The sequence below is a fragment of the Vombatus ursinus genome, unplaced genomic scaffold (assembly GCF_900497805.2).
Source record: "Vombatus ursinus unplaced genomic scaffold, bare-nosed wombat genome assembly UNPS02006779.1, whole genome shotgun sequence".
NCBI classification, from domain to species: domain Eukaryota; kingdom Metazoa; phylum Chordata; class Mammalia; order Diprotodontia; family Vombatidae; genus Vombatus; species Vombatus ursinus.
The window spans coordinates 9,281,553-9,303,960 of record NW_020946557.1 but is presented as its reverse complement, the minus strand read 5'-3'; the positions used below and the strand labels follow the sequence as shown (position 1 = coordinate 9,303,960).

The 22,408-nt window shown below is 33.8% G+C and overlaps 1 protein-coding gene across 3 annotated transcripts in view; it reads left to right on the top strand.

The window, feature by feature from the left end:
• The window catches only part of FAM184A (family with sequence similarity 184 member A), a 111,517-nt gene extending 89,787 nt beyond the window's left edge, over window positions 1–21,730 (top strand). The window contains exons 11-19 of one of the 3 annotated variants that reach the window (XR_003567917.1): window positions 18–171; window positions 2,475–2,602; window positions 4,524–4,708; window positions 5,172–5,318; window positions 13,907–14,024; window positions 15,446–15,550; window positions 19,605–19,807; window positions 20,714–20,807; window positions 21,412–21,498. Coding sequence is in view for 2 of the 3 variants with exons in the window: in XM_027848535.1 (XP_027704336.1) it covers window positions 18–171; window positions 2,475–2,602; window positions 4,524–4,708; window positions 5,172–5,318; window positions 13,907–14,024; window positions 15,446–15,550; window positions 19,605–19,807; window positions 21,412–21,493 (1,122 nt within the window). In the remaining variant the exon portion in view is untranslated. Of the gene's footprint in view, window positions 1–17; window positions 172–2,474; window positions 2,603–4,523; window positions 4,709–5,171; window positions 5,319–13,906; window positions 14,025–15,445; window positions 15,551–19,604; window positions 19,808–20,713; window positions 20,808–21,411 lie in introns of all 3 variants that reach the window. The other 2 variants (XM_027848535.1, XM_027848536.1) reach the window with 2 other exon arrangements.
• The last annotated feature ends 678 nt before the right edge of the window (window positions 21,731–22,408 follow it).

The window sequence follows — 22,408 nt, the reverse complement described above, 5'->3', positions numbered from 1 at the left end:
TGTTCTTGGTGTTCTAGGCACTTGAAAACCAGTTACAAGAGAAACATTCAGCAGAGCTTCAGTCATTAAAAGATGCACATAGAATGTCCATGGAGGGTTTCAGGATAGAAATGGAACAGGAACTTCAAACGCTTCGATTTGAATTGGAAGATGAAGGGAAGGCCATGTTAGGTACTTTTTTATCTAGATTATAATTCTTGGGGCAGCTAGGGGCACAGTGGTTAGAGTGCCAGGTCTGAAGTCAGAGTTCAAATCCGGCCTCAGATACCTAGTAGCTATGTGACCCTAGGGAAGTCATTTAACCCTGTTTGCCTCAGTTTCCTCATCTGTAAAATGAGCTGGAGAAGGAAATGGCAGACCACTCCAGTATCTTTGCCAGGAAAACCCCAAAAGGGATCACAAAAAGTCAGACATATCTGAAACTACTGAACAACAGCAACAAAAATAATCCTGCATATACTTGTATGCTATACTCCTCCATTTTAAAAGATTTATATATACTAGCAATTAAAATTCCTTTAATTTTAAGAAACTTTATCAAAATAAAGTATATACATATAAGGTTTATTTCACTTGAATGCGCGCGTGCGCGCGCACACACACACACACGTGTCATTACCAGATGAATGTTGAAAGGATAGAAGAGAGGGAAGTACAGACCTCTTAACAGGAAGACATGTCCCATTTTCTGTGCTACTTGCAGCAATATCCCATGGTGCTTTACCAATTTGTCTCCATACCTGGACAGTACATTGAGGTAGGGATTGGAAGTTAAGGGACCCTTCTCACCTCAACCCCATATGAAACTGAAAATTTCCCAGTGCTTCTGCAGAACTTAAAAAAAAAAAGTTTGACAGGTATGAGCTCACAGGTAGAACTGCTTGATAAATCTCTCAGTGTCTCAGGCAACTCTGTGAAGTTATAAACTGATGAGCAATTTCTGATCTGTATTAATAGAGGAAAGTTCCTTGCTATACCAATGAAATCATAAGTCTAGGCCAAAAAGACACAGTAGGTGGGGTGGGTGGGCAGGAAAGAAAGCAGCATGGTGAAGTGGGTAGAGAGCAGGCCTTGGAATCAGGATGACCTGACCTGAGTTCAAGGAATCTTGTGCAAGTTAGTTGTCCCTCCAGGTAATTCTGTAAGACTGAGTTGTCATCTGCATTGTTAGAAGGAATTTCCTTACCAAGAAAGTCCCTCTTCTATTGAAATCACATGAGGAAAGAATTCATTTCTTGCTCATTTGCTCACTAAAGTCATCTTTACAATTTTCAACATTTATTAATGAGGTGGATGATGGTTAGTTTTGACATTGCATTGTGACTTAGAACGTTCCTAGCAAATTTTAGCCACGAGATTTTAAAATCACTACCAACTGAAAAGGAGAGAAGTTATTTTGAGCTTTTTAAGGAACTAGATAATTACTAGTTACTTAAAAGTTTTCTAGAATATTGTCATTATTCTTTCTCCCATCCTCTCTTCTGTTCAAAGCCCTCTCTCCTTGCTTCATGCCCAACCTTCCCACGTTAATTTTCTTTACTTTGTGTGCTGTTAACACTAGATACATGCTATTTCTATACAAGAAGAGGAGACAGAAGTGTTTTTGAGTATTGTGGAATACAAAAGGAAAGCCATCAGGCGATGTTGCCAGTCTTTATGATGATTAAGAGATATTGGACAGTTTCACTTTCCCTTTTCCCTTAAAAGTCACTAGAAGTCAAAACTAAGGCCGGATATAGAGGGGAGCATTAGTAGAATGGAAACACAGGTTTTACTTAACTTGTGTGAGACATAAATTAAAGGAATTGTTTTTAATAGGATATACTTTGAGATCTTTAATTAAAAGAAATTATTAAGTTCTTTGTTTTGTCATGTTTAAAGGTATAGCAACTTTGGGAGCCACTGCAATGAGATATAAGCTTTCTAAAACTGAAATGGGCTGCCATATGAAGTAATGGTTAGCAAGCTTTCTGTTTGAACATTGGGTGGGTGCAAGCAGAAACTTGAACATATATCAGGAATAGAGGAGCTTAGAATGGAGCACCTTGTGAACAAAAATTGTTTCATATTTTGACTTTTGTCTCCTCAGAGCTTAGCGCAATGAACACTTAAGAAATGCTTGCTTATGGCTCAGTTGGTTGAGATTCTTAGATTGAGTGAGAGATTGGTCTTTACCTCTTAGTATACTATTAATCTAATAATAATATAAGACAGCAATTACATTTTACTCTATCATAATGCCACTTCCACAGTAAGGTTAAAATAGTTGTAGAAAGTCTTCCATCCAGATAGACTTCACATTTCTTAAATTTTGAATTACCATTTTTGTTGAAGATAGAATAATGTACTTAAATGTGCCTCATGGTGTACATAATTTATAGCAGTTTCAATTGAAGCAATATTCTCGTTTATTTTCTTTTACTAAAGTATCAGTAATACTTGAAATAACTGATCCCCTTTTTCATGGAAACCAGCTTCCTTGCGCTCAGAACTCAATCATCAACATGCAGCAGCAATGGATTTGTTAAGGCATAATCATCAGCAAGAATTGATAGCTGCCAAAATGGAACTGGAGAGAAGCAGAGAAGTTGGCAGAAGACAGGTAAATAATAATATTCAGCCATGGGACAAACATTAATAATTTTTAAAGACCACAATACAATAACCAATATTCCTAGTAGGCATTTCATTATTTTTATATGTTGAAGTTTTGTTTTAAAGAGTAAAAATTTGACCTTTGCATATATGCTTTCGTCACATGTAATCCTATTTTATGTATTTTCATTGAATGTTTTACATTCTTATTTGTGCACTGGTGAGATCTAGCTATAAGGTTTGCCATTTTGTTAGTTGGAAAATGAAGCTACAAGTTATTGAGTGGAAAATACCATAAAAGAATCATGCCCTCTACAAATTGAAAATCATATTAATGAAGTAAATGTTCTAAAAGCTTCACTACTTCAGTCTGTTTACCCTATTATATTTGTCTTTTCCTTTAAGGAATTTGGAGGCTTGAGCTGTTTTTGTTTTTTTGTTTTTTAGGTGTACTATAGTAACACATTATTAATTGATGGACTAGATATATTATAACTTTAATCCTTAGTCTTTGATTGTAAGAGATAAGCTCTAGTCTCTTCATCATATATCAGAAGTTCTAAGTTGCCCTTAGTTGGTAGAAGGAATGTTCTCCTCTCCAATTGGGCTTACACTGCACTAAAGAATATGATATTAAATATCCAGAGAATATGAACGTTCAGCATACGCCCTCTCTTAGAAGAGAGGCTATAACTAGACAAAATAAAGTACATATAATTTGGTGGAGCCAGATGAAAGAACTGTTGGAAGAACACTGAGGTTTTCTTCTCCCTACCCCTACACTGCGTATATATGTGTGTGTACGTACATATGCTTTTCAGACTAAGCAATTTGGGTGTACAAGAGACACATTCCTACTGTTCTGTAGCTTACATAGCCTTTTCAAGGCAAGGGACAAGGATCGTTCCCCTGTGCTAAAAGGTCATATGTCATGCAAACCATTATTTCATCCAGGGCCCTTCATCTATGAAAGAATAGGCCCAAAACAGCAACCCAGTGGTAAAAATTTAACAAGTTTTTCATTATATGCAATGCACTGTACTGAGTGTTGGGAATGGTTTTATTATGGATCCATAATCTCTGTCTAAGAGTAGAGATTATAGCTCACCCAAGCTTTCTGCTCCTGTGTGACCCTTGAATGTTTCCTTCCACAAATCCTCTTCTTTTCAGGATCTTTCAACTGTCAACTACTTTTTCTAGGAGTTTAGCAGAGGAAAAAGAGGAGAGCTATAGAACAACCAATTGAAGGGCTGAAAGGGTCAAAAAGAAGCTTTTTTTAGGCTGTAGAAAAACCTGAGCACATTTATAGGCACTAGGAAAGGAGCTAGTCCAATTATTTATTTATTCAAGCAATATATATTGGCTATCTACTGTACATGAGATACAGTGGAGGATACAAAGAAAAGTAAAACATGGTCTCTGCCCTTATAGACCTTATCATCGGGGGATTACATGAACACAAATGTAATGTAAGAATACTTAACAAATTTATGGAAATTAAAATAAGAGAGACATTAGTTCCATCAGGGTTGAAAGGTGGGAAGATGTTATTTGAGCCGTATTTTGAGGAATTGATAGCAATTAGATTGAGAGAGCAGTATGGAAAGGACAGGAGAAACTGAGCAGTGGTATGGAAGGAGAAAACTTCCATACCAAGACTTTCATAGATATGTCCATGGAGTGGTAAGTAATCTATTTTAACTAGGATATAAGGTAATTGAAGAGTAGCAGTGGAAGATAAGGCTGGAAGGGTTAAGTTTAGGCTAAATCATGAGAGGTTTTATTGTGGGCCCTATTGTGTAGGTAAGGTTGATTTGTGCTTTCTAACCCCTGTATCTAGATTTGTACATTTGACCCTAATCTGTCTCCTCACATGTAAACAGAATGCTAATGTATTAAAACATTTAAGAATTCTTTTTCTTTGACAGGATGAGGAATATATATGTCGCATATCAGATTTACAAGAGGAACTAAGGCACAGAGAACATCATATATCTGAATTAGATAAGGAGATACAACATCTTCATGATAGTATAAGTGCTTTAACCAAAGAGTTGGAGTTTAAGGGAAAAGAAATTCTCAGAATACGCAGTGAATCAAACCAGCAAATAAGGTATTACTTTTTCTACAGTAGAAAATTTTTCTCATGTATTAAAAAAGGTGTGCATATTAATGTAGTTTAATATGAAAAATTGTCATGTGGGATAGTTAAGCTATTTTAATATCTTATAATGCCAAGATGCCATCTTCTTAAGGAGTTGGAAGTCTATTTTTCATTATTTGTTGGCAATGTTGATACATACAGGATATGAAGTATACTTATCATTTAAATAGTGTATTTTTATAAATTTTGGAAAATCAATATGATTAACTTAATTATTTTTAAAATGTTTTTAAAAAGCATTAAAGGACACAACTTTTACAGGCTCGAAGATTAGAGAAGTAAGTAGCATAACGTAGGTGATTTCTACAAATTTTCCATGTATATAACCATTTCAAATCTGGCAGAATACAGTAAAATAAAAGACTGACTTACAAATAACTTTTTCTTAACAAAAAAAAAATAAATTAAACAGGTTGCATGAGCAAGATTTTAACAAGAAACTTGAAAAAGAGCTGGATGTCATGACAGCAGACTACCTCAGAGAGAAAAATATCATGCGGGCAGATTTTAATAAGACTAACGAGCTACTCAAGGAAATAAATTCAGCTTTACAAATGTCGTAAGTTTCATTATATTAAACAAAATTCATATATAGTTAAGTTTAAGTAAGGAGATATGTATTTGACAGATTAGCTACTAATATTTTTACTATACTTTAGTGATAATAAAAAGTTCTTATAAAATATATATTATATATAACGTAACTATTTCAGTGTGATAGATTCCTTAATTAGGATGACTCTGTAAGCCAATTGAATTATTATACCCTTCTTTACCATGATTGCACATACACTAAGAAAATATTTAAACAAACTGCTTTATGCTATTACATTACTGTTAGGACAATAGCTATCTTAAGAATATAACTCAAAACAATTAACTAATAAATGCCAAGGAAATATTATACTTATTTTAATGTTTATTAAACTCTACAAAAATATTTTAACTAAATAACAATTTTTTTAATAAAATTCAGAAGAGCTCAGCTTTTCAAATCTCTTAAGTGGTTAGGTCAGCAGGGCTGCTTTCCATAGACATAAAGTTCTACCCAACAATACCATCTAAGACTGGCCATAGGATAGAAAATATGGAATAAGAATGTGCTTTGACTATAATGACTTATTGGGGAAAAAATTAAATCAACATGACCTTTGTCACGAATTTAAAGAAAAAGGAAAAAATCTTAATTCTATAATTCAACAAATAGACATGAATTATTAACGTGAAAGAATCCCAGTAATGGAAATAGGCAGATTACTTATGAAAAAAAGTATAGACTTTAGTGATCATGCCTCTATTATTCATCTCAGTGCTGTTTAATGAGTAGAACTCCTTGTCTTCTTTCTTTGGGTACCTTATTATTTTGTCAGTTTGACCAACCCAGAACAGAGTAAGAAATCAAGAAAGCACTCCACCTAAAGAAAAAAAGAAAATTATACTTAACCACAAGAATAATCTATGTGTTTTTCCTCCTTAAACTGTAAACTTAAGGGGTAAGGATTATCTTTGGTATTCCTTTTGTTGTTTTACTAATTTTTTAGTGTTGTGGCTATTAGATAGATATTAAATGAAATCACAACTTTTTATGCTAATATTTTATACATAAAAATAGCTGGACAGTAGATAAAGCCAAATAAGTATGAGGTGGTGTTTGGTTTTTTTTTTAAATGTTTGTTTACCTGGATTGGCTAAATACTTTTTTTAAATATCTACCTTGGTCCTTTATTAACCAATTACTGGGGATGGGAGGGGGTGGGTTTTTGCTCTTACTAGCCTAGAGACTGACTCAAACAGCTGAAGAGTTTATTTCTTAGAAGCTTCTTTTGAGGAATTTGGGTCTCATTTGTTTTAGGGGGGAATGATGAGGATGGAATCTAGACCCCAAAAAGGAAAAACCCTGGACTTGCCCACATGGCCAAATTGTTGGCATTCTCCTGAGGCTATAATTCCATACCTCCCTATGGCCCCAGGCCATTTCCCACCCTTAATCCTATCTAGGCTCCATTCTCTCTAGGCCACCCCTGGAGTTCTGTTACCTCATAGACTACTTGGCCACTGCTAGATCCCTCCCATAGTTTCTGTATATAAGGTCCATCTTGTTTCCATTAAGATGCTTAGATTCTTAAAATCTAGCCACTGGTCAGATTCTTGTAATCTAGCCAATAGCTTACTAATGTTCAGATTCCTTAAGAGTCTGCCCAGTATGATGGATGTTCTAATAAACCTTGTCTTTGGCTGGGGGAAAAAAAAAAGGCTTCTTTTGAACTGTTCAGTATTTCTGGTCAGTGTTCTAAAACATTTGGTTTTGAGACAATCTTGGATTGAAATTGATGATCCAAGGGAATATTTTTCAGTATTCACTTAACAGAGGAACCAACTAGTTATAGTTAGTGTTGGCACTTAGAGGGAATAAATCAGCTACACAGCCTTTTAAAATTAGCTTAGTTTATTTAATTAACAAAGCTCTATTCCTTACTCTCCCATACCCCCACTAAAAAACAAAAACAAAACCTTTGTAACAAATATGATTAAGCAAAACAAACTGCTTCATTGGCCATATCCAAAACTTATGTCCGCATATATGTCTCTGTTTGCACCCAAAGTCCATCACCTCTCCATCAGGAAGTGCGTCTAGCATACTTCATCTCTGGTCCTCTAGAATCAAGTTTCATGACCTTCTTAAGGAATCTAACCAATGCAGAAGCTAAAAGGTCTAAACTAGCATACCTCTGGGATCCCTCTTATAAAATTAGAATGCTCTTTAGTAGCACTGGAACTCATTCATCACAGAGATGACCCTGGAGCAGCTTCCAGTTTGATAGCTGCCCTCAGTATTTGTTCAGGCTCTAGTGAATCCAGTTTAGCCTGATAGTAAGCTTCAAGAATAGCCAACACTTACAAAGCAATGTAAAAAAAATGATAGCAATTTTCCACTTCCTGTATAGTGATTATTGTCTATACTAAACACTCAGTTCTTTCCCATCTCCCAGGAAACTGTAATTCTCTACATTGCAGAGTAGAACAGCTGTGGATCTGCAGTAGTACAAGAGTTTTCCTTACCAAAAGTTCTCTATACCAATAAAATCACAGTCTGAAACTAATAAATAGAAATTCATCAGCACAGTCATTTTATGCCTTTTCCCAAATACTCAAGATAATCTTTCAGATTTATGAGAATTTAATTCCCTGTAATGACATTGGATGAGGTTCTGCTGTTTATTGGGAAAGTTCACAGCTCTTTGAAAAAGAAATTTTAAAAATGAATGAGCTGAATATATTTAAATGATTAGGGAAAAGAGTCTCTACATAAAAGGTCTCAACCAAATGAAGAAATATATAACCTTGGGGAGGGGAGCTTGAAAAATGTAATAGTGTTAAAAATATTGTTTGGCATACTCATAACCAGTTAGGTATTAGGCTGACCTCTTCAGGCCCAAAACAAAACAAAAACTGTATAAACCCTTTCATCAAGCCAAGAACAAAGAGAAAGGAAAAATGTGCCTGGAAAAAAAATTCAACTTCTGAACTTTGGAATAAGCTAATTCTAACTTGATAGATACAGCTGATCCCTAACTAGATGGCAATTCTCCTCACTGCTACACTAGGTATCATATAGTAATTGCCGTACCTTTTATAGTTATTGGTTAAATTTTTTATGAAGACTCAATCCAGAAGTTTGCACCAAGAAACTGGTGAGAATAAATTTAGCCATAGGAACCACAAGAAATGGACACAAATATAAAGCAAAGGCCCTCAAAAGTGTGTTTCTACAGTGATAGAAATCAAGGGACACAAGAAGCATAGGATGCTAAGAATCACATAGTTTTAAATAGTCTACAAACAGCTTAACTGTTGTGTTATTATTCTTAACCTTCCATCTTTGGTAACCACTAAGGTGACAGTAGGGAAGGAATTAGATTGCATATATTAAAAATGTATGCAAGAAGACATAAAGAATAAAAGGATAACCCATGTTCTTCTTGGAATGGCAAATAAAAAAGTTGATTTTATCATGCACCCAAAGCTAACAAGAAGTATAATTTCTTAGGACCCTTGATAATCTTGCTCTAGAGTGCCCACAAGTCTAAGCAAACAAGCTACCATGAAAATGATTCCAGCTATTGTACCAGCATCAAATTACAGAGGACAAAGTAGAAAAATACAGAGATTATCTGGATGTATTTATTACTTGTTTATTTTTTAAGTATTTGCCTTGGTAAAACACAATATAATATCTGAAAATACAGGAAGGGAACAGGTATGCTTTTGCACATATATTTTTATATATTTGCACATATATTGTTTTCCACAACAGACCACATCTTTATCACACAATTGACTGAGAAATATATAGAGTGCCTAGGTATATCTATTACTTCTGACTTTTTTAGGATTTTATTTAGTAGAACAAAATTCATCTTGCAGGTGACTCTCAAATAATGTGTCTCCCATACCTATGTTAAATTAATTGATGGTTTTATAATAGGTACAGCTATAGGTATGTCTTTATTCAGGGACCCACTGAGTAGCAACAACAAATAAAGGTATTTCCCAATCTAAATTATCATAGAAAATGTCCTGCTCAGCATACAAACAAGATTCTTTATTAACTGCAAGATTCTCCAGTTCTACTCATAGATGTAATTATATTAATTGTGTCAAACCTAGGAATACTACAAAGCCTCTTTGGTGAGATGTATAATTATTCCTTAGGTAGATCAGTTTTGGAGGGGCAACACTGTAATGAATAGAGAGAAAAAAACTTGGGGTCAAGTCTCACTTCTAACACATACTTGTTCTGTGATACTTGGCAAGTCACTTAATCTCTCAGTGTTCCCAGTAAACACTCTCAACTATAAGTTGCAGAATAGTTAACCGTCTGCATTTTTAGAGGAAGTTTCCTGACCTGGAGGTCCTTATACCAGTAAGATTACAGGTCTGGACCCCCTTCTTCTCCCTAAAAAGATAAATGTTAATCAGCCACAATGGGGAAAAAGTTGGTAAAAACATATTTCCCAGATGGTAACATATAGCTCATACATATAGCCCATTGAGTTGGTGTATATATTTCACATTTATTTCATATACATAAGTCTTTCTATCTATAGTTAGTTTATGCTAGTAGTAAACATCAAGGATAGCCAAACTGCTCAAAGCAATGTAAAAAAAATGATGGTAAAGTCTTAACATTTCCTATGATTATTAACCATATTAAATGCTTGATGTTCTATATAATTATAATTCTGTTTAGTTTTGACGTATGGAATAAGAAACTGGTCTAAGCCTAATTTCTGCCAAACCTAGTCATTCATATTTCCTTCACCTTTTGGAGCAGCAGAAATTTTTCTCTCTTCTGAAATTATGGCATTCCATAGTTCACAATCATATAGTATCACCATATTGCTAATATTAAAGAGATGGGCTTCTGTAGCAGCGAGCAACTTAGAATTCTGGAAAATCCTATGCAGTTTCTGCAATGTGATTCAACTTATCTTTTTACTTCTTTGTTCTGAGAGGTTCTTTGAGGAAAATTACATCAGTCTTAAAAATCATTAAAATTTATTTTTTAAAGGACAAAAGATAATCAGCAACAGGTGGCAGCATATAACTAGACACATACAAGAAGTAGTGTAAATGAATGGCATGAGATAAATAGGTCATATAACAGGAATGAGAGACAGCACCAACTCATTGATAACATTAAGATATTTTTTAAAAAGGCTTCCAATATTGTTCCTTCATTGAAAACTTATGGAAACATATAGATGAGGATTACATAGTAAAAGAAGGCATAGCAAGGTTCTGATCTACTTAAGTAAAGGGAAAATACCCATACCAATGATATTTCAAATAAGTCAGTACCAATAATGTTAGAATTACTGTTCAGGTAGTTATAGTAACCTCACGAGAGAGACATGTGTTAATCCTACTCCTGTAACTATAAAAACACACTGTATTGGACCTATTACTTTAGTCCAGAATATAAAATTCTACTTCATGAGGATGGTGTGTGAAGAAAAGAAGTTTTTTAATTCATAAAGTTGAATTTGTAACTGGGTGAAATAATATATGCAAAGGATATTGATTCATGGAACAATATTAACCTGTAGATGTGTGACTCTGCTTTATTCTTGGCCTCATTCTGTTCCAAATTTTTGTCAATGACTTGATCAGAAATATAGTATGCTTAAAAAATTTGCAGTCAGTTGTTTGGTTTTTAAAAAGATAATATTTTAGCACCAGCCCTGAAGTCAGGAGGACCTGAGTTCAAATCTGGCCTCAGACCAAACACTTGACACTTACTAGCTGTGTGACCCTGGACAAGTCACTTAACCCCAATTGCATGAAAGAAAAAAAAAGATAATGTTCTTAGTTTGTCAATTCAGAAACTTTCTGGTAGGATTTTCCACATTATTTGTAAAGTTCAAATATTTGTATTAGTCTTCTTAAAGAGTTATCCACCAGCATTTAACTTTTGGAGTGTCTGCCTAGGATTAAAAAGAGATTCTTGTTTGCTTAATGAGATGCCAACAATGGACCTAATGAGAAGGATCAGAAACATAGCCTCTCCTTTAAAATTATTTTTATGTTTAATTTTCATAAAGATCTTTGTTTCAGTGGCACCTCTACATGTACTTCCTATTAGAAATATTTTGTTATCTTAATGTATTGATAATTAGAGGTATAAAATCAGGTCAGAATAATTCCAAGAGGCATTGGTTAAATGTGCTAGGGCTAAAATTTCTGTTTTCCTGGTACAATTTTGAGGGTCTAATAACACTGAAGAAATGTTTGCAAGTCTATACCTTGTGCCTGTGTTATCTTCTTCATAGATGTTTTCACATTTATGTTTAAAATTTATTATATGTTTCTCCATTTAATCAACTCACTTTCCTTTAATAATTCAGTTATCTTATTGCTAACAAACTTACTAGTGATGCTGCTGAGTTGATTTTGTATAGTGAACTGAGCCGATTGTAATGATTTTTCACTATTCTTGGATATAAATAAGACTCAAAACTAATATCCCCTTCACCACTGCCTCCCAAGTGTTCTGGTCGTACTTCATGAAACCGACTTTCTCATGTGTTTTGCTGTTGTGATGAAGAATGTTACAGTGACATCTTCTGGCTCCAATAAGAATATACTGTAGATAATCACTTGAATTTTGGCTAGAATCTGTGTGAAAGATGCTAAGCATAGTCTTTTTTTTAATAACTTTTTTAAGTTTTTTTTTTTTTTTTTTTTTTTTGGTGAGGCAATAGGGGTTAAGTGACTTGCCCCAGGTCACACAGCTAGTATGTGTCAAATGTTTGGTCTGAGGCTGGATTTGAACTCAGGTGTTCCTGACTTCAGGGCTGTTGCTGTATGTACTGCACCACCTAGCTGCCCCTTAAACATAGTCTTAACATATGGACCGTAGGGGCAGCTAGGTGGCGCAGTGGATAGAGCACCAGCCCTGGATTCAGGAGGACCTGAATTCAAATCCGGCCTCAGACACATAACACTTAACTAGCTGTGTGACCCTGGGCAAGTCACTTAACCCCGTTGCCTAGCCAAAAAAAAAAAAACAAAAAAAAAAAACCCATGGACCTTGTCTAGGTAGCTGAGTAGGTTGAGAGAGCTTTTGCTATTCCTGCCCCATTCAGTTGTTACTCCTACATCTAATCTAGGTGGCCCCATAATAGGCTTGTCCTTAACTCAGGAAAAAGGGAGAACAATCTGCTTGTGATTAGTGGTGCTGATCTGCCCTCCCAGACTAATAGCTCTGACTGGGAATAAGCTAGCCACCTTCTCTAAACTATTTTAAGCATGCCTGTTGTGAAATTCTAGTTAAGTTATAATTTTATTGATTTCAGTGGTTTTAAAATTGTCTCTAGCAAGTCAGTATTTTATAAGATAATTTCCAATTAAAAACCGAACCAAAATTAGAGGAACATCCAGAATGAACGTTATATTTTTTCCAATCCAAAGCAGTTGTGACTTAAATTTTCCTCTATTAATAAATACATACATTTGGGAAATTTTTTCCACATCTCCAAAGAACTTTTAAATTCTGTAGTACTAAAAGCAAACATTGCACACTTAACATTCTGTTAAAACAAGAAGTGTTATTTCTAAGCTTCTCTTCTAGAATATCCTGTAAGTTCTGTAGTCAACATATTCAGGATTTGTCAGTTTTGTGTGTGTGTGTGTGTGTGTTCATTCTTTTCTTACCCTGCTTCCATCTTCTCCTTGGATCTGTTAACACTTCTTTATTGCCTCTGCTTGTACAATAACTTCTTCAGTGTCTCCTAGAATTTCTTTTTACTATCATTGCTAATGCCACCTTTGTCAGAATTGGAATGAATTTAATTCTGCTTGGTCACTGAAAAAACTGTTTCACGTAGCATGAGTAACATAATCTTTATTACTCTGCCAGCATTATACTGTTTATTCATACAATTTGAGAAATTACAGTATCATTTGTGTCTTTGTTTCCCCTTCTGTATTTGTTCCCTCTTCTCAATACATGCTCTATCAAGTCTTTTTTCAAAGGAGGGGTGGGGATAGAGTCAGTGGTGTCAGGAGCTCCCAGTGAGGAAACTCCATCCACCAATGTAATTATTAGGCAGCTGTGGTGCAACTTATATAGTCTTAGAAAGTTGCTTGGGGCCCTAAGATGTTGATTCCCTCAGTCACACAGCTCATACATGTCCAGAAGCAGGACTTGAAATTCCTGACTCCAGAAGCCAACTTTCTATGCACTATGCCATGCTGCCTCTCACCAAATCTTATATAATGGTAATTTTTGAACAGTTATCTCTAAAAGCATTCTCATCTTTTAAAATATCAAACCCATATTTCTTAGACCAGCCATACACCCTCTAACTATCTAGATGCTTTTGAGTTACTTAAAATAATTGTATTAACAGTGCTCATTTCACTACAAAATATTTGTAAGCTAAACATTTTGATGAAATTGATGTTGCTGTTTTAATTCAGACCATTTTATACCTGAATAAACAAATATATTAAGCTAAAGTTTTTGAGGAAAATAAATGTTTTTTATTATTATCCAATTAGACTCTTTTGAAATTGTTGGTATTGCAAGGGAACTCACTTGTGTCAGCAGTAAACTAAAGATATTACTATTTTCATAAAAAGACTAGAAGACATGGAAGAAAAATATATAAAGAGAGAGTCACGAACTGAAGATTTACAGATGATTGCAGACTTGAAAACCTTGCTTGCAGAGAGAGATCAAGTCATAAAGAAACTAATTGTAAGATATTCTGTGTTCTTTTTAGTTGAAATGTGATGTAAATGAACCTTTATGCACAGTATCTAATAAAATGTCCTTACTAGTTTTATTCTCCTATTGAAAGTGAGTGCTTATAACATACAATGTGGCTCAAAAACCATAATAACTTACAACAAATGACATAGATATGAATTAGCATCTTGCTTATATTTCAGTTGTTAAGGCTAACCAGTTGTTAGTTCTAAATAATCAGGTTTGCTTTCAGTCAGCAGGCATTAATGCCTAAGGGTAAATGAATTTCATAATACTTGAGATTCACACGGGGAATCAGAACAAAAATTTTATATATTGACATTTCTAAATCAGGCATTATTTTTTAAGCTAACACATAGTTTTCCTTTGCAGTGAAAATAGAAACTGAATGCTAATTCACTACTTTTCTTATTGATCTTCTCTGTTAGGAATTGGGAAATTAACCACTGTATGAGAATACTTAGGCAGCAGTTAGAAAGAGTCTGAGCCCAGCACTGGTTTATGGAGCACTTTTGCCTTATCAACAAAATGTTCAGTTCAAACCATTTATAAAGCACCTAGTGAATGCAGAGTACTGTGCTACCCACAGAATAGATAGGTACAGAGCTTAGACAATACATATTGCTTCCCTTTATGGAGCTTATAGTCTGGTGGAGGAAGACTTAGGATAGTGTCAGCTCTCTGATGTGAAGTTATTCAAGTAAACTTATTTTGTGTAGTTGCCTGGGAAAAGGACTGGGATGAATGGATCAAAGATAGAAGAAAGCAAATTTTAGCTTGATGTAAGGAAGCTTATGTGGGCCCCTAGGGGGCACAGTGGATAGAGTGGAGGGAATTCATATATTAAGTGGCATGTTAGACTAGACTAGGGGTAATGGGAAGGGCTAAGAGCATCTAACCATGATTTTCTAGAGACCTAACCGTGTAAACTGAGCATGCACTTTAGGAATAAAGAACTACCAGAAACTATGTAGCCAGACTAATAGAACAGGGCTAGATCCAAGTGAAAATACTCATTTTCAATCCATGAAGAAATAGGATTTTGAACAGTTGGAAAAATAGATTTATAAGTTGGGGAGGAACAATGTTTTAAGTTTAATTAGGTACCACTGTCTATCTTGGTCACTGGCAACTGACTCTCCCTAGAAAATAGTGAACACAGCCTTTATAAGCATTTATAAATGACTTTTATTTTAAATTGTAAATAGCTAATATTTACATATCAGTTTTGAAACATTTAATTAGATTTTTGAATCCTCTTTCCTTTTTATTATTTTTAAAATATATTTATTTTTAGTTTTCATCATTCACTTCCTTAAGATTTTGAGTTCCAAATTTTCTCCCCTTAATTAAATATTTAAATTCCTATTTTGAAAATATTCTAAAATGTCAACATTTCTTGTTCCTAGGATGATAATAAATTTTATCAACTGGAATTAGTCAATCGAGAAACTAACTTCAATAAAGTGTTCAGTGCAAATCCTAATGTTGGTGTTATTAACCCACTTGTGAAGGTATGTTCTTTAAACACTGTTATGAGAGAATGTGTTATATAAACTTGACTGATAAATGGAAAGATACCATAAGTAGTATTAGTAAGATTAAATTTTGTTCCCAAAAAAGACCAGTCTCATATTTTTGACCTTTCAAATAATAGAGCCAAACTTATGCATTTTTGCCTATATCCAGTTTCAAAATTTGCCTAATATCAGCTTTAGTCCATTATGTAATAATATTGTTTCATGAGTTTCCACAGACAAGGAAAACTCACTACTTAGTGACCAACCTACTAATTGAAACTTTTGTACTTATTTAGGATTAATCCTTAACAGAATCAGTCTGTCATCCAAATGATACTCAAAGATTTTCCATCATGGTGAAACCTGCCAGAGCCCATACTCCACTGATACAGCTTTTGAGAACTGAGAGTCTCATCATACCACAATGAGATATTTTCATTGAATTGTTTTAGTCCTGTCCAACTCTTTATAACCTCATTTTGGTTTTTCTTGGCAAAGATACTGGAGTGGTTTGCCATTTCCTTCTCCAGCTCATTTTACAGATGAAGAAATGAGGCAAACAGGATTAAATGACTTGTTCAGGGTCACACAACTAATAAGTGTCTGAGGCCAGTTTAAACTCAGGAAGATGTCTTCCCGACTTCAGGCCCAGTGCACTGTTTTCTGCACCACCTACCTGCCCCACAATGAAATATTAGCATAAGACTTTGATGCTTTAAGAATTCTTGAACTTTTAGGACACTCATTTTGTTGTTTCACTCTGTTAATAGAAACCCGTAAGATAATCTCTTAACATTTTTCCCACACATCTATATTGTATCTTCTGCTGAAGACCTACTGTACCATTGTCCAATTCCAGTGTTTTATTGTGGCATGGAGAGTAACCCTGGTTTCTCAACGACTATCTTAGGGGAATACAAGCTGTCTCAGGTATAACTAAACTGAAAGGTTTTAGGTCTGGACTCAGTGATAGATTGCATGTCTGGTGTTCAAGGACCAGCCTAGTTAAGTTTGAAGAATTTTATCAGGAGGTTGGCCACAGAATGATTAATTTTTCATCCGAAGCAGCTCTCAAAAATTACTAAGTTAAAGTGTTGTGATCTGCAGTAGGGAAAGTACCCATATTGATGCGATTATAAGTCCTTGAAGTAAGTTATGATCTTTTGTTGGAGTTAATAGGGTATTTCTGAACCCAAGGTACTACTCAGCTCTTCTTCATAACCTAAAGCCTCAGATAAACCATGAGAGTACCTGATCAGAACACATACTCTGTGGTAGATGTAAACTTTCAGAGATGAACTGAAATAAGGTGCTTAGACTCCTCTCTCAGCATCCTGTGGTTCTTTGTGGAAGATTATACTTGCATACGTATTATGATCCTTGGTTCAGTTCTCACATAGAACGACCTCAAAGGTAAATGAAGTTAATAAAGATCACATATACATGGAATCATGTTTCATATATAATATAATACCTTGTTGTAGTGCCCAGGGCATAGTAAGTATTTAATAAATAACTATTGAATACCAAATGTTTGTCTATTTTAACAGTATTTACATAGTGATAATATATGTGGAGACAGAGAACAATATTAGTAACAAAAGGTCTAAAAAAAATCAAGAATGATAAAACCTATTTATATTATTATCTAGTGTGAATAATAATACTACTACTAATAATAATAATAACAATAATAATTATAATAATACTATAGATCAGTGGTTCTCAGCCTGTAGGCTAAGTACTCCTGCTGTAGGGGTTATTGCATAGAGTCCATCTCATTAAATGACAGCACAATAAAATAAGTAAGCATGCTTTCTATAGACTGAATGATGTCTCATTCCATGTGTTACTATTTTTCAAACATATGCAGATATTATGACAAAACACAAATTTATGTGAAATTATTACCAAATTCATAGTCATTTTATGACATCATGTGTCCACAATAAATGGCCAATAACATAACTACTATTCTGTGGGACCCCTTGACTTTTTTTTACTTTAAAAAGACATCCTCATACGCAAAGAGGTTGTAAACCATTATTATGGATAATATTTTCAGATTTTATTAAAAGTCTAACTTAGTAGCCTAGCAGTGGGTTTGGCCAAATTTCCTTCAGGCTCTCAGCCAGAAGCCTATATTAATTTTTCATGACTGAGGTCTGCAGTTTGGAACACATTAGGATATAGAACTTCATTCATACCAGCTATCCATCATTCTGTTTGGTAAGATAAATTGTTCTATGTTCAGACTTAGGTATTTCATAAATTAAGGTCACTAAAATTTAGCCATTGGGAATTCTTAAATTGAGGTAAGCCTTCAGAGTAAAGATATAAGATTTGAGGAAAGTAGATTTTCTTGGGATGGGATTCTATATTTTATAATTGATTTCACTGAGAACAAATTTATAACTTCAGTACTTTCTTCAGTTATACCAACAACCTCAAATACAAAAAGATACATTTTAAAAGTTTCTATTAGGCTATTTGGTTATTTAAAAAGGGAAATTCAGAACTTATATCTCCATCAAGTTTTTAACTTGCTGTATTCCTAATGGTTATTAGTTTTAACATTTGAGCTTTTACTTTAGCAACAAGAGATGTTCTACCTCTGTTGTTTTGTGCCTGAATAGTATGCTTACTGAGCCTGTATGGTTTAGCTACTTCAACTATAGAGAAAGATGGCTAAATAGTTGGAAACTAACTACTACATAAATATGTAGTAGTTGCATCTATTGACAAAATATATTTTAAAACACTCTTTTCATAACTAATTAATTTGGATATCTCATTTTAACATGAAATTACAAATAATTTCCTATGCCAGATTTTCAGAAACTATTCCGTAAATTGTAATTATTGCATTTTAATCTTGTTGTAACATAGCTAACTGTTATCTTTTGCTGTGTATTTATTCTTATTGTTAACTACAGTACAACAAAATAATCTTCATTGATTCTAGTGATGAAAGTGAAAAATTACTGTATCAATCCAAATATAGACCATTCCCCTAAATAATATTGACTAGGGGGAAATACAGTAGAAAAATAGCACCACTTATAAGTTGCAGGTCTTATACAGGCAGGGGAGGGGAAATAAGGCTGAAGCCCATCTTCAGACTAATTTAGGACTTGCTTAGGAATCATAATGGTTTTAGTGTTAAATTATTTTCAGATTGGTAGATATTGGGAATTCATGAACTGGTCTCTCATTTTACCACTGATAATTTCAAAGATTCCTGTGGAATGAAGAATGAAGTAAATATAGATTGACTGTGGGTTCTCTAGCCTACAGGGTTTTTTAATGTTCTGTACAAATTAATGTCATTATCTATTAATTAGTAAATTAGATCTAATTAGGCAGATTTAATTGCCTGTCTTCCTGAATACTCTTCACTAAATTTGAAAGTATGATCATTTTTATAGCTTAGCTACTTGTCTTGAGTGGGAATAAGGAATTTCTTTTAGTTTTTCCCAATTAAATTTATCCCTATGGAATAACATGGGTACTGTGGTCAAAACCATTCTTCATGAGAGTTATGATGAATCTATGTATCAAAGCAGATGGCTTGAAGCATTTTCTTATTACATATTTTTTTTTTTGAGCCAAAGACTTCTTTCTCTCAATAGCTGATTAGATTTCATGGACTCCATTCTTTTAAATGTTATACCTAATTGTCCTTTCCTCGATGTTTATTTAGTCAGTACTCTTTAACATAATAGTGTCTGCAGTTCCTCTTGTTTTCTGTTTTACTCCTAATATATTCTTTTTCCCCCAGAATATGCCTTCCCCTCCCCTTTAATTTTCATGACCATTTCTTCCCAATTTGTAATGCTTCCTTTCTGGCTATGAGGATTCCAAAGAGATTATTAGAGAAAGCTTCCAAAAATTTCCCAGACTGCACTTGGGGTAACACTAGTCTGACACTCAAGTTTAAGATGGAATTACCAAAATACTCCCATGAAAAGTTTCATCTATTATTCCCATATCCTCTCATCTGTCCTGATGTAGTTACTTTCCTCACAGTGTGTTATTTTTAATGCAGCAAAAGAAGAAGAATGATAAATCAACAAACAGGTTTGTGAGTGTTCCCAATCTAAGTGCTCTGGAACCTAGTGGAGTGGGCAATGGACATCCTAACCGCCTGGATCCCATTCCTAATTCACCCATCCATGATATTGAGTTCAGCAGCAGCAAACCACTTCCACAGACAGTCATGCCATCCAAAGAGCCCAAGATGTTTTTGAGGTGAGCATTGCCTCACCAGCGATTTTTTTTTAACTTAAGCTACTTGCCTTTTTAGTAACTCAAATTCACTAGCATAAGAATAGCTTAGAAGTACCAGTATTTCTGTGAAATTATACTTTATATGTTTGTAGCCTCATTATTATGGTACTTTTTTTTCTTGTTTAAATTATATGTCCTACATGACTTTTAAGTTATGAATCAATTTCCTAAAATCTTAAATAAAATAATTCTTAAGCTTTCAAGTGTTTTCTATGAACTCTGTAGTTGTATTACCAGTTGCCTTTTAATAGTTAATTTTTATTGCAAAATTTAAAATTTTTTCAATTAGTAATAATGTGACATTGTTTTCAATGTTATGGAAGTATTTTCTTTTTTCTGTTGTCCTTATGTGTTGGATTTCAATAGTTTTTATTAGTTTATGCTTATTGCCAAAATAGGATACATACGAACTCTGAAAAATTAATGCAGTACTACTAGCATAAAATGTCATCACTCAGATATCTAAGGAAAAATAAATTACCTTGTAGTTCTTGATTGCATATCATATAATTTAATGAATTATGAAGGAAATTCAAGTTTTTCGTTCCTAGATAACTTAAACTTTGTGCACTGCCAGAGTTTCCTATTTGCTTAATACATGATAGTGAATAGTGTTACTTTTCATATATTTGACCCCTTCTGTTAGCAAATATATTCACTGTCACTAGACACTGAATAATAGTAGACTCCCAAAGGTAGATGTTTAAACTAGTTTCAAGTGAATAATTAACCATATGGTTAGTGACAAGTACTTTAAAATAGAAGAATAAAAATCATAAATAAAAAAGAACATTCTAATTCATGTTAAAGTATGTTCTGTTAAATATTTTGTGTTGCTTATTTTTCCCTGTGCATGAGTATGTTCAGGAATCAGTAAGATGCATGTGCATGAGCTCATGGATATGACTACTGGAGTTCTCATTACAAATTGTTGCGTGACTTATAATTTCCCCAAAAGACGGTAGGGATTCTTTTGTTTTATTGACTAGCTCCTTAAACCGTTAATTAGTATTAAGTTTCTTATCAACCATTTTTTCTACCTATTATAATAATAATTTGAGAATTTTGGGAAGAAAGTAAACTGGCATTAAACATAATACCATTTTTTAAAAAGATTGCATGAAACTATAAAATATTTGTGAAATAATAGCACACTTTGATTCATTTACTAGATGAAGTATACAAGCAGTTTCTTTTAAGAATCTAATGCCTTATTGGATTCAGAAAATCAAATTAAAGCTAAGTGGGAAATGAATGCTAAAGAGTATACTTACACTCTATCCTCTCCTATAGCTCTTCCCAGACTTTTTTTTTAAAAAATTTGATATCTTATTTTTTTCAGTGTATTTATTCTTATTCTTATGCTTTGGCTCTAATTATTCTCATCTGAGCTGCTGATGCACTCCAATGGAGTGGATATTGTCAGATGGATTTTAAAATGCTCAAAACATAGCTTCTGATATGGAGAATCTGTTAAGTTCTATATTACTGTCTTTTGTCTCAATTTGTTTTGTATCAAAGCTTAATGCTGTATTTAATTTCTTTTTTTTTTTTTAATAAATTAGCCCTCCTCAGAGTGAAGCTTCACCAGTGGCTTCTCCAGATCCACAACGTCAGGAATGGTTTGCCCGGTACTTCACATTCTGAGAGAATTATTTTGACACAGCATTGTGTGGACTGTTAATAAGAGCATGACTTTATTACAAATTATTATGTGAACAGGCTTTCCTATAATGTCAAACACTGTGAATGAGAAAGTATTTGTCTCTCCAATTTGAAAATACACTGTATTTCCTGTGATATTTGTTGAAATCACTCTACAAGGTACTACATTATGTGTGTAATTATACCTGTTATTTTTATTTTAAATGGAAGAATCTTTAACCTTTGTAATTACTGCATAATAAATTTTGTTAGAACATACTTAATCTTTCTCCTTTATTTCTAGTAGTTTGTTTTTTATATATTTTGAAATTTCAGATTAGATTTTCCAAAAAATTTTACATGATACAATGTATCAAAATATTTTACTTCAGTCATTATGCCAAAAGCAGATTAAGGAATTTATGGTCTAATTTATTCCATCGTCATGTGTAACTTATATTAAACTACGTTCTCTAAACTATTTCCCTCTGGGATTAAGCATAACAAGTCATCCTTCTTCCACAGAACTGCCCTTCAAAAACTTTGCTCTAAAAAAAAGAAAACTTAAGGGCAGCTAGGTGGCACAGTGGATAGAGCACCAGCCCTGGATTCAGAAGGACCTGAGTTCAAATCTAGCCTCAGAGACATAACACTTACTAGCTGTGTGACCCTGGGCAAGTTACATAATCCCCATTGCCCAAACCAAAAAAAAAATTTGTTTTTTTTTTAAATTCTTAACATCAACACCCAAGAAAAATGACAAATATTAGAATTCTTAATATAACTGGTGAACTTTGATAAAAATCTAGCTGAAATACTGTTGGAATGTTTTCAGTTTTGATTTTCACTTAAAAAAACTCTGGCCTTTGATCAGTTATAGTCTTCCATGCATTTTACTCCTCAGGGACAGATGTTTTA